Source organism: Necator americanus, chromosome V, assembly GCF_031761385.1.
Source record: "Necator americanus strain Aroian chromosome V, whole genome shotgun sequence".
NCBI classification, from domain to species: Eukaryota; Metazoa; Nematoda; class Chromadorea; order Rhabditida; family Ancylostomatidae; genus Necator; species Necator americanus.
In genome coordinates, this window is record NC_087375.1 from 28,644,785 (window position 1) to 28,657,694 (window position 12,910).

Genomic DNA, 12,910 nt, shown 5'->3' on the forward strand with positions numbered 1-12,910 from the left:
CATTTTTTTTAAACGGCGTCTACTGTGCGTTTTAGAGTTCATAGTTTTTTTTTGTTGCTACGGATTTTGTTCTGTGATCATTATGAATCATATCGTTCCTGGAACAGCTTCAACGAATTCTTTTCTACTGATTTATTAACGGGTCTTGCCGAATAATGGATATGAATACATAAATCTGATAAAAATGATAACTAAAGAGATTGTTGCACCAACCCGCAGGTTTCTCGAACTCTCCTTGTAGAAGTGTATCTCATTTAAGTCAATAGTACATGAACGTCTGTAATTAGCAAACAAATAAGCTAGGAGTGTTCTGCCCTATGCAAGCCGAACGGAAATTGAATGCAAAACGCATTTGTCTTGAGCAACAGAAAATTCGAGAAAAATTCCTTAAAATTATGAGTTATAGTTGGACCAAAGCACGACATGAAGCACGGACATTTGTGCACGCGGCTGCGCTCGAAGCGGCGCGGTGAAGCGCAGCGGTCGGAGTCGTGTGAAGATCCTCGTTACCGCCACCCATCTCTGCAGCTCGCCATGGTCCCACCTCGATTCCAACTGCTGCGCTCCGCCGCGTCGCTTCAAGCCCAGCCGCTTGCGCAACTGTTTTTGCTTCATGTCGTTTTGACCCTACAATTTATCCACTTCAGATGTTTTGTGAATTTACAAGGAAAAAAAAAAGAAGTCGATGTGAAGTCGAGTCCAAAATCACTGACATCCGTCCGAATGTGAAGCGTCGGCAGGGGGTAAATTTTCTGTGTACGTCTTCGTTAGTAAAAGTCATCATTCACCTTTCCCACTGGATGGCCCCTCGAAAGCACTGCCAAGTTACCGCAGCACGTACAGAATGGGGCTCTGCAACGGAGAAAGGTACAAAACCCTGTGGTCCATATCTACGCATCGAGATCCTTGTTTTAATCCGCCTTCGCGAAGAAGCCAACTTGCGCTAGTTGCGCTAAAGTGACACGCTCGTACCGCGCATGCGAGCGCTTGAAACCCGCGTCGCCTTGGCTTCTTGTGCAACCGCTTACGCGATGTTGCAGAATAAATCAGAACTATTTTCAAGAAATTCTCTCTCGACTGAAATTTCAATCGTGGTTGCTTTGTACGTCTTTGAAGGCTTCGAGATGTAACATCCATTTTGTTTGTGCTGTCATGCAGCTAAACGAACTGACTTCTGTTTCAGTTGCACACGAAGTTGTGCAAAAGAGGTGTCACTTAGCTTCGCAGCCAAAAGTCCCAACTCGAACGCAAATGTGTGCTGGTGTGGTAAAAGTTTTGCCGCTTTGATACGAATGTATAGTCCGGTCAATACGACATGAAACACGAGTGTAGTTGATGTGCATTTACGTACGCGCTCGAAACGGCGCTGTGGAGGCAGCAGTTAGAACCGAGGTGGGCCCGTCGCCAACTGCAGCGATGGGTGGTGCCAGCAAGAATTTCACCACGCTCCTAGCCACTACGTTCCACCGAATTGCCTCGAAAGAAGCCGCGTACGCAACTGCGTACGTGTTTCATGTCGTTTTGACCCTACTATATTTAGAAAATTTAATGGAATAATGAGTTCTTATCGAGAACGTTCAGCAAGAACGTACAAAATTTTCTGCTCCTGGGATGTGCTGAGCAGAAAAGAAACAGAACATGTGCTGTCACGGTTTACCCGTCTCCCGGCTAACCCTCATGACGTCAAATCTTGTGAACAGTTCCTAAAAAGGAAAAAAAAATATGTGCGTTAACTGCAATGAATTTCGTCACATTACCAAAAGTATTTTAATTTTACCATGAACTTCCAGAAGCATCCTGCCGGAAGATAAAAATGACGCTCGAAGACGTTCTGTGGCGATTACAGTTTCAGATCATATTATTGTTGATCTTCCTTAATTAATTGTTTGCTCTATTGTCAGGATCGCAGCGCGTACGCAGCGCTATCTCATCCCAAAAGTTCTCGTTATTCCATGCGGGAAAGCTGAGAAGCAGTTTTCTTACGCGTGTGTTTTCGGTGTTTTCAGAGTTTAGAGAGTCAGTTCTTCGTTTTTTCGTCATTATCGGAAGGTTCTGAGTCGGATCAGCCTGAAGTATTGAGTTCAGGAAGTCTAGAGTTCCTAGAGCATTCCTAGCGATCAGCAATAAAGATGGATAAGGAGGTGAAGGTAATCATTTACCATTACGTCACTGATATTGTCTCATTGTGGTTCCATGATATAATGTCAGGGATTTCATGCAGATGCTGCCTTAGCTAGCAAATATTCTAGAGGGATCATTATCATGGTTACAAAAGCGATCCTCTGGAGTTCTGTAGACCTCATGTCCCGCATATGCTTTAGCCCCTGAGCTCCTGATGCCTTCTGCATTGGTACCAGCTTTCATCCTTTCGAAGAACAGATAACCGCCTAGTTTCTAGTGTTTATTATATCACTATGTAGCTGAAACTAGTTTTTTTTTTTTCGAGTGCCGCGTGATATAAGACGCTTTTACATGCTAGTGGTTGCACATTTCTGGCTCTGTATATTTCCTAGGGGCATTCCTGGAGGATATTCGTTCTCATTTTTCTCTATTTTCTAGTGAGATATCGGTGCGCCTGGTCCTAAAAATAATAATTAAGAAAGAGAGAGATCTTTGCAACCAGTACGAATCAAGCATCTTAACGCAAAAAAACATTTTTTGATAAAACATCGCTCGTAAATAAAAATGTTGTACTTCTAGCGAGTACGTCACTAAATGGAACACCCATCGCAGCGACCCTAGCTTATAGCATTATATGTAAGAATGTATAAAATATATGTAATAGAATATGAAATATAGGAATACTATTAGTCTTTCTACTACCTGTTGTTAGAATTCTTGCAGATATTCATGACACTTGTTTTTTGCAAAATGTGTGAGATAGATTGCTTACCTGATACAAACAAAAACTTGAGAAGATGAAGTTCTACAGTGCGATTGAGACTTTACAGATTTGTTAGAATATTTCTCCATTTTGATGCTCAGGATCAGTTTCTTTTTTTGTTTTTTATTGTTTTTTTATTTATTATAAATATTCATTTGCTTCCTTTGCTTGGCAATCACAAAATCCCTCTTCCCTCTGCCGCTCCCCAACCGAGCGCTAATTGCGGCTGTCTTGTTTTGTGTCTTGAGCACTGTACTTTATATTCACAAAATTTGTGTGAGCCAAGAGGAACGGTAGTTGTCAGAAGATGAGGAAATACGGACACACTTGTCAATATCCTAATAACATAATGCACAAATTTTGCGCCGGTTTTTCCGTTTAGGCGAATGATTTGAGGCGGCCACATTTCGGTGAAAATGTTTTGGTTTATGGTCCATTATTGCGTGAGCAGTTACGTACAAGTTGCGGCTGTTTCCAACCGCTGGCATATGGCAGCAGGAAGATCAGTTGGCTGGTTCCTTCTTAGGCGTCTATTGTTTGATTGTTGGAAACATAAAGGACGGGGAGACAGCTATTTTCCGGCCCGAACTATGCAATCGCATTAGTAGTCGCATATGTATTATAATAATTACGTTGTACTTTATAAGCGTTATCATAATATTAGTGTTATGCTAATGCCACGATTATATTCGACTTGTCATATATATCATAGCAGTCTATGGGTACATCGCAGTACACTTCATCATTATTATTGGCCACATTTCCTTTTGCAACATGAACATTGTCATGTTCATGTATTTCGTTGAAGCTGTTATATGTATAATTCGCGTCGTTATCTGATCGAAATAGGTTCAAGGGAACTTATTATTCATTTCCATGAATCCTGAACGCACTAAGTCATACACCCTGCGTACATCCACTGGGTGACCAAGCCATCATTGCAGGAAATGTTTAAAGCTAGCATATCACAAAATAAGAGGTGTTGGGATCCTTCAATATATACGAATACACCATGAATGTGTAGGGTTAGGGATGTAGTTCCGTATCCCCGACGAGACACCTGATAACACGTCTGCGAGAGCGTCCGTTCACGCTCACATCTGCGAACGGGCGGACAATCAAGCAGACTGCTGACGTAATCACGTGGTCGTGCTCGTGTTCTTGAACTACACTCCTAACTATATCTACTCGCGGAGATACAAGAGTAGGTGAAGATTTTTTAGTCATTTCTAATCCCCTTCAAAAATCATCTGTAGATACAATGAAGAGTCACTAAAATGGACAACAACTTCCTATTGTTTCTTTTGTTTTTGTTTAGATAGAAGCCGTTCTCGATGCACGAGAACGAGAGGGAGAAGTTCAATTCAAAGTACAGTGGATCGACAGTGAGCGCAGAAGTTCTTGGGAACTAGAAACGAATCTTAAAAGTATGTCTTTTCTTGAACTTCCCTACCCAAGAGTGAAATAGTTGTGTATGTTCTCAATGAAATCCGAAGGTCTTATAGATTAGTACCCAGATCCTCACAAAGGACACTGGAGATTTTTTTTCATTATTATCAGGTCCTCATAATGCAAAGGTCATTAACAATTACAAGCATGCTCATAGAAGAAAAATGGTGAATATTGAGAAGAAAGGTAGGTTCTCTCGCCATAATTTTCTCTTCCATTACATCGATATATCGTCTTATAATGCACTCATCTAATTGTTTTTATGCGACCGACAATCTCTAGTACTCCTCCCACTTTACCCGGGACAGATTTCATCTGCAAAGCCGCCATTGCATACCACGGACTGCTGTGGAGCGCTACCTCACAAACATCGTGAATATATTACTATTTTAGCATAGGGATAGGGATATACTCAATACACTGTCTTTCATCCTTCTTCCCTATATCCCTTGTTTTCCGCTTTCCCTGGCTACGCAAGCACTTAGCGTTAGTTTGGCGGATGAGCGGAACCTAAGTGTTCCCATAAGGATTGGCGTAGCGGCGGCCGTATCTACGCCGTGACGCAAGGAGCTGCAGGGCAGACCAATGGCTGCCAGTTGATTATTGCGGGTATCTCTCGTCCAATAGTAATATTGTGATATTTTACTGCTTTTTATTCGACACAATCATATGGTCACAAAAGCGCCACTCGCGGTTCTTCCTTGGAGCGAGCCAACAATTATGAGATGGTCATGGAAGGTTATAAAACTTACCTATAGTAGTCATGAATAGCTTTTCACTTCCAGTTGATGCCGTTCGATCAGCTGAGTGCGATGAATCAAGCGATGCGGGCAGTGACGATGGCGAACTACGACCACGAACTCTGGATCTCGAAGAAATTGTTGAGGGGTTGAATGAAGCGACAGCTCGTGCTCGTAAGAAGTTACATGATGACACACATATCTACACCCCGACAGAACAGGTTAACTTCATCTAACTTTCAACAAATTAGCTGCTGCGCATACTTCACATCTATTTCTCTTTTTGTGTGGCAGGGTCAAAACAACACGAGTCACGGTGCAGTTTCGTAAGCGGTTGCGCTTGAAGCGGTGAAAATAACGGTTTGGATCCTTGCTTAGGTTAGAGAGGACCTTTGATGCGGTTCTCAGCGCTTCGCTTAAGGAACGCCTGCATCGTGCTTCGTGCCGTTTTGACATTACTATACATTCAGAAAAGTGTCACACGATATTTTGTGTACCCTGCCGTCATAAATTTCCACAGCATCTAGATTTATATTCACTAAACTTTCTTTCTGAAATCTTTTCAGCTGCTTTTGAAATCTGATTCTTCTGGTAGATTGACAAGAAGCCAGATGCGAGGAAAGTTAGAGGAAATGTCACCCAGTATCTCCAGCAATAAGCAGAATACGTTTCCTCTCAACTCCTATTTAATGATGGAGCAACCACTGGTAAAGCTTTATGCAGAAATTTTCCAACAACACCAGAGTATTTTTTGTATGTCTATACAGGACACAGATTCCGATGATGAGATGTTGGCAGAAATTTTGGAAAAGTCGAAATTAGAGTATGAACACACGCCTACTGCAGTATATAGTTGTGAAACGGAAGGAGACAGAGGTAGCAGGCGTCCTAGAGGAAGGCCCAGAGGCTCTAAATCCAAGACTAAAAGATCTTCTACTTCCAGCGTAAGATATTGAGTGATTTTAACCTACATTGGAAATATTTTTTGTGAGAAAAATCGTTGTAAACAGGGAGAGAAGCCGGCTCAGAGCTCTAGCGGAACTGTTGGAGGATTGAGAAAAAGAGGTCGTCCCAGAAAACTTGTATTTTCTGATACAAAAGACAGCTCAAAGGAAGACCCTTGTGAGGTATGTACGTTCATCTTCATGCCAGTGTTGTCGTGCAGAATAATTCTATGGAATCGCCCGTTTCATCTCAAAAAATTGTATCTAATTTTTTCTCAATCTGAAACTTCAGACTTTACAACGATTCTTCTAATACTTTGTGTGTATACCGGAAATCGAGATTGTTGGATATTTGTCCATTATCTATTATTTCTTTTTATCCATTTTTCTGAATGATGTAAAAGAATATCTATGTTTTGAATTTTCAGATGGAGAAGACTGTTTTCTCAAATTTTTCTGCGAAGTTCGATGACTCAATGAAATTACTGTCACACGTAGAGCCTGCGCAGAAGTCAGAAGCGACTGTCAACACGCAGTTTCAAGATATCTGTGAGAACCTCTCTCCCTTCAAACTTTCTCCATCTCCTTCCGTGGTAACTTCTCTAACTTTTTTTATTGAATCGTTGCATGCTAAACAGATCCATTTAGGATCTGTCGACCGAATGTGCTCAACATTCTCCAAAGCCTCTAAAACCGAGCGATGGTACGAAGGCCAACCAACTGGATCTTGGGGACTCAACTTCACCAGTTCGGCGTAAGCAATCTAAAGTTGGTGCTCTTTCATAGGTCCTCATTTTGCTTAATTCATTTAATTTGTTCAATGATCTAATGATTTTTCCATTTAACTAAGGAATTGACTTTCGAAAGTGCATCAGACTCTCCAAACGTAAAGCGGAGTGATTTGACCAGTAATACATTTGCTACTGCTGGAAACTCATCGACAAATCTTCAGTGCACCCCAGCAAAGGTTTTAAGTTCTTAGTAGTCTATTCTTTTTCTTGTGCTTCGTGAGCTTTCAGAATATTAATCTTGTTTGTCTGTGATCTCTTCAGTGTTTTCCGCACCTATCCGTTGCCAGTGCTTCATCCTCTATTGATGACATTGCCGAAATGGTTATCTCTAACCAACAGGAAATTGAAAATTTTCGTGCAAAGAAACGTGAAGACAACACGGTTACATTATTTCTTGTTTACCATACACTACATTTCATTATCAGTTTTCAAAACAATTATTCTGCTGCAGTCCACACGTCAACTGCACAAGCGCTCTCGTACGCCTAGCAGTAGTAAGTTTAGACGAATTTGCTTGACGAGCTGTCAACAATGTGGCAATCTTTTTTTTTTTGCTTTTTAGGCAAGAAATCTTATTCGATGGGAGGTAAAGAAAACATAGTTGACATGGGACTTGATGAGAATCAGGAGATTATAAAAAGGAAGACGGTCAGTAGCATATTTTTAAAATAATTCTGCTACAGTTTAGTTACTTGAGTGTAGTCATGATCAGTTTCTATCTTTCTCTAAATTGTAAAAAGGGTGATCCAGGACTCCTTCCTCATGCTTACTTTCTTTTTTTTTAAAGCAAAACGAAAATGTAAAAAAAAACATGGTAAAGAATGGGGTACTTTAGAAATTAAGTTTGTCACTATGTGATCATTTTTTCTGCGTATTCCACCTCGATTCCACGGTGAATTTTGTTTCCTAGTTCACGAAATCCTTAAATATTTATATGCTCCAGTAAAAGTTTTGCAAAAAGAAAAATTCGTGCGTCTTCGTTGATGTTTTCTTTCGCTGGTGCTTTGATGCACTCGTTTCAACTCACTTTTTTTGATCCACTGGTTTATTTGCAAATCACACTCCCATTATTGAGAGAACTTTCGCTTTAGGAAGCTCCCAGTTTCTGAACACTTGAGGAAGAAGAATTCATTTTTGGTTTTAAAATTCATGTTTAGCGAACGAGACGTAGAATGCTTGATGCTCTTCCCGGACCTGTTTCCATGAAACATCTATCAGAAATGCGGCACGAAATGCACGAAGAAGTAACAGCAAAGTTCATCCCATCCTATGCAAATTTCGATGCAAATGTGAGTTAAGGTCAATTTCTTGTCGTCGGAATTTGGAAGGTTTCATAGCTCTAGTTTGTTAATTGCGTATGATGAAGTTTGTTCAGAAGCTGTTGGAAGCGGTCCAAGCAGGTAGTTTGAAACAATTTCGTGAGGCAACAGTGCATTTTTGTGCGCCCTATGCAACCTACGACTGTTTCGATGAGATTTGCTCTGTTATTTCCGGTTGGCGAGACGAGAATGGTGGAACCCTTATTCACATGGTACAGCTTTCAAATAATGTTTTATTTTTGTTGCATCGTTATCTTAGTTTAGTAGACGAATAACCCAAAGATTCGCAATCCACCGCTTTAACTATAGTGGACCAACTTACGAAGAGTAGGGGTTGTTGAGTCTGTTTAGATCTTGATAATTTGCTTACGTAGACGTTTTCTATCGACGAAGGTTTTCGCTATTAAATTCGCATAATATGTAACTTCCGTGGTTACTTTTTGAAATAGTTCACTTTTTCTTTTTCTTATTTAATTTCATTCCTCTAGAATTCTTCTTTAGGTATGTCGTAAGATAAAATGCAACGAAACGCACGAAGGAGACGATCTCATATTTTTACTAGCGAAGTATAGTCCAGAACTATTACGTATACGAGACAAATCGCTCCAAATACCACTGCATATCGCTGTTCAAAAAGGAGAAGTGAGTTATCGTTTTTTGAAAACACTAGTTTTGAACGGATTTTACAATTCTGTTGACAGCCGTTCTCCAGATATGTCGTGCGTCTAAGCTGCTGCAGCTCGGATCGCCGATTACGTGGCATGATTCACATAGTTTTTCGCCGGTAGACATAGCTTATGGGAAAGGAGGTCTTGGCATGCTGAAATTGTTGCTGAATGCGGGAGCTACATTTCACGAATTATTAGCGCTTGAAGAGAGGTATCGTCGTTGCTAAAACAAGGAACTTTTTTGAAGTGAATAATGCTCGAAGTTCCGTTAAGGTTACCTCCAACAAGTAGAAGATTTTTATATAGCACACTTCTCAAACATTGCGGTATTTTGAATGGACTGTTGCGAGGAGCTCGAAGGAAGATCTTGAGGTGAGTATACACAACGGTGGCAAGCAATAGTCATTTTCCTCGTCAGTTAGCTATACTCTCGCTAGCTTTTTTTCGATGGCTGCTTGTTGATATTAGATTGAAACCTTTAAGGAATATCCGAGAAACGGTAGTACTCTCTCCGATATTCATCGCTCCGGTTAGGGATGGGTTGCATCCTGTTTTTCGCGTAAGTGTTTTGTTTGCAAGTGGCTTCTTATCTGCAGTCTCGTTTTCTCATCTTCTGGTTGGCGGATGTGATGATAAGTAGTGGAAAAATGTGATTGGTTGATCCTACTAATGTTTCGAATTGTTCATTTCTGAAGAATTAGAAACGTCTGTGACGAATGAATGAATTTTCACGTTGTAGTTCCTATTTAGTTTTCATACACTCCAACTCCCCAGTATGCTATAGATTGCATGCAAGCTCCTATGTTGTTCACGTACTTCGCCATTAACCGTCCTGTACAAGGAAGAAGAGGCGTTGAGGTGAGCGCACTGAACCTGGTGATAATTTCAGGTCTGATTTGAATCTATATGTCTTAGAAGAAGTTTAGTTGGTCCAATTCACTACGGCGAGTATTCATAGGATTTTCTTTGTCAGCCAAGTACGAGCAAATATGCATCTTCCGTTTTTGTTTCTGATAAGTTAATTTTTCAAAGAGTGTGAAGTATTATTAAGACTGGTACCAAAACTTCTAAGGACGTTTTTTTTTTCTTAGATAAAACTAGCTTAGAGAGCTGTTATTACTGCAAACATTCCAGTAGGTACTGTATAAGGGAATGATATAGTGTACCAAGAAATATTCTGTTTGAGATGGAACCAGGTTTTATTATACACCTTATGATCATGTTACATCTCCTGTAAGGCTTGAACAAACGTTCTTGAATTTTTTTGCATTCTTTTCATTTCAGTGGAGTTTTCGATGTCATGGACGGATAAGTTGTTTTGCTCCGAAGTTAAATGGAAGATTGTTGGAGCCTATGACTGGAAGTGTACCGACAGGTGTTCCTACCCCGTACTTACTCGAGAACACATTTGTGTATTTCTGCCCTCTGCAGCATGGGACAAATGTGATAACATTCCAGCTAGACAAGTCCTATGAGTAAGATTTAATTATCTTTGCTATAAATGGGCTTTTCGCATTTTTTTCGATTTTTACTTTATTTACTTTCATTGCATATTTTCCTTCCTTTACAGTCCTAACTATTCCCAACTGAAAACTATTTATTCCTTGTTACGTTTGGTTTATAGTTTTAAACGAACGTACCTTATAAACTAAAAACGACTATGTCTTTAGGAGTACACCTTTAATATTCGCTGCTCAAGTTGTGATGTTGAGGAAAAACAATCCGAATCCGTATTCACGAGGAGATGTAATTCCAAGCTAAGCATGATTTTAGCCGAATCGAATTTTTGTTGTTCTACAGTTGTTAGCGTAGCAAGTTCTTGAAGATACTCATTATCTATTATTATTTATCCAGTTGTTGTTTGTTATTCCTTGTTGACTATAGTATTCTATAGAACTGTTTTGTCAGCCGCTTATGTGGCTGGGATTTTAGTCGTTATTTTTTAAAAGCCGTGCAATAATTTTTCTTTGAAGATTTTTACCAGGTCGAACTTACGTGTATTTCTGTTTTTTGTTTGATTAGTAATTCTAAGATCCTATTTTAAAGTTAAAGTTTTGTCTCATTTTTAGGAACTTCCAGGCCATTTTGTTAATTATCCGCAAAATTCACTGGATAAAATTTAAGGCTTATGAGTTGAAGTTTATCAGACAACCTGTATGTCTCGAAATTTTCAGCTTATCCTGACCATGTATGTGAAGAAAACGACGGTAGAAAACTACAATAACGTTCTGCTATTCTTATTCTGCCCTGTAATATGCGCATATTATAAACCTACTCTCCATAACTGCATTATCTATTCATGGTATATTTGTTAATTAGCGTTGGCCGAAAATGGACTAAGATGGGCTCAGATATGCACAAGGGCGACATACCTCGACGAAAAAGCGGATAACTGCATTAAGTCGTATCTCGCAGTTCAAGTAAACTAAACTCATATTCTTGATTGCCGTAGCTCCTATCGAACCCGAAAGAGAGAAAGTAATGCCATTATAGAGTAACTTTAAGACTCTCAAGAAGGATCCGGGACAGAGTGAGGCTTGGTACCGCTGTACACGTGCGGTCCGTGGAAAGGCAGCTTGAACTGAATGGCTACCAACGCATACTTCTCTGGGTTTGCGCAGTCATGACAGTCATGACATTGGGCATCTCGCCCACGATCAAGTCTTTTTTGCAACAATCACCAGACAAATTATCATGAAATGTAGTATGTAGTGTCTACCCCAGAAGTCTTATTGACATGCCATTCGAAAAAGCAGTCAAAGGTGTTTAGAGGCTCTAATTAGTGTGCTGGGACAAAAGGCAATGATACCATTGTGCCACAGCCTTGCGTTGAAATAGTAACGGAAAAATGACATGAAGCACGGTGCAGTTGCGTAAGCGGCTGTGCTCGAAGTGGTGCGGTGGAGTTGCAATCGATGTGGGACCGTTGCGAACTGTAGCGATGGACGGTGCTAGTATGTCCTCCCTGGATCCTAACCCCGACGCTCAAGCCGCTTTGAGCGTAGGCGCTTACGCAACTTCACCGTGGTTCATGTTGTTTTGACCCTACCATACACCAGAGCTAGAAGGCAGTAACACCGCAGGTCGAACGGAAGTCCAAGGACGTTAGAATGGTTACCATCCCCTAAAGCAAGTGACAGAGAACTAGGGCGCTAGAAGACGACAAGCGCAACTGTGCAACATCAGATCACAGATGGGCAGACGGTTGGTTGTTGGTATTACCAAGCAAAGTAGAAGGAATTGTACAAAAATTATATGAAGCGCTAAAAAAAAACCTTATGGTTATGGCAGCTACGCCAGCAGTCCAATTCCTAGCATTCTGTATGTCTACTCCCTTGTTTCTCGTTCGGTGTTTCCAGACCAAGTTTCTAGAAAAGGGATGGGTACATGAAGGGAACTAGAAACATACACCTGCACGTAACTATTCAAGTGATAGCTAGCCATTTGCATGACCATGCATGATAGCAATCAAAGTCCTATACACTACAAAAGCAAAAAGAAAAGAGCAAATAAGGGAGTTTTCCACATACTTTCGAGAGATTTCATGCCATGTCATCGACGACCCACTGCGTCAACGCTTTACAAGACCTTTCACGCCAACAGTATATGCATATCATGCGCGCTAGCCTTCACGTTCAAATTGCTAATGTGAGGGAAAATTCAGACAGTGCCATGTTGTTGCCTGAAACCCACTTTGTAGCAGTCTGAAAGAACGCTACAAGACATAGATTATTGAGGAACACTTCTTGAAACTTCATTACTTCTACAAGAATGAAATTCTTTCTTGTTTACAATTTTGAATGCGTACAACAATCCAAAACCATTCTTATTTATTATGTAACTACATATAATCAAAAAATAGCTATTCACTGTGTTTAACATATAGTCGGATGAAAACGATATGGAGGGATTGGTGCAATTGCGTAAGCGACTTCGCTCGAAGCAGTGGAGCGTAGCGGTTTGGATCGTGGCGGGACTCTTGCTAGCACTACCCATCGCTTCAATTCGCGATGGTTCCAACTCGACTCCATCCGCTATTTCTACCGCAGGGCTTCGAACGCAGCTGCTTACGCAACTGCACCATGTTTCATGTTTTTTTTTTTGACCCGACTATA

The 12,910-nt window shown here is 40.6% G+C and overlaps 2 protein-coding genes across 2 annotated transcripts; one reads left to right on the plus strand and one right to left on the minus strand.

The window, feature by feature from the left end:
* Positions 1–400: 400 nt before the first annotated feature.
* On the minus strand, positions 401–1,780 carry RB195_015518 (uncharacterized protein; the record flags this gene model as incomplete). The annotated part of the gene is made up of 3 exons (XM_064206262.1): positions 401–627; positions 1,658–1,703; positions 1,778–1,780. The coding sequence occupies 3 exons, from the start codon at positions 1,778–1,780 to the stop codon at positions 401–403; spliced, it is 276 nt and encodes a 91-aa protein (XP_064062143.1).
* Positions 1,781–2,129: 349 nt separating this feature from the next.
* RB195_015519 (uncharacterized protein) lies at positions 2,130–10,556 on the plus strand (the record flags this gene model as incomplete). Its single annotated transcript, XM_064206263.1, has 22 exons — positions 2,130–2,147; positions 4,203–4,311; positions 4,445–4,519; positions 5,119–5,294; positions 5,640–5,780; positions 5,841–6,017; positions 6,084–6,200; positions 6,446–6,610; positions 6,666–6,785; positions 6,868–6,984; positions 7,070–7,189; positions 7,260–7,302; positions 7,371–7,456; positions 7,966–8,097; positions 8,184–8,339; positions 8,629–8,769; positions 8,840–9,006; positions 9,069–9,167; positions 9,279–9,354; positions 9,546–9,653; positions 10,080–10,270; positions 10,466–10,556. 22 exons carry the CDS (start codon positions 2,130–2,132, stop codon positions 10,554–10,556), a joined length of 2,625 nt encoding a protein of 874 aa, XP_064062144.1.
* Positions 10,557–12,910: the final 2,354 nt, after the last annotated feature.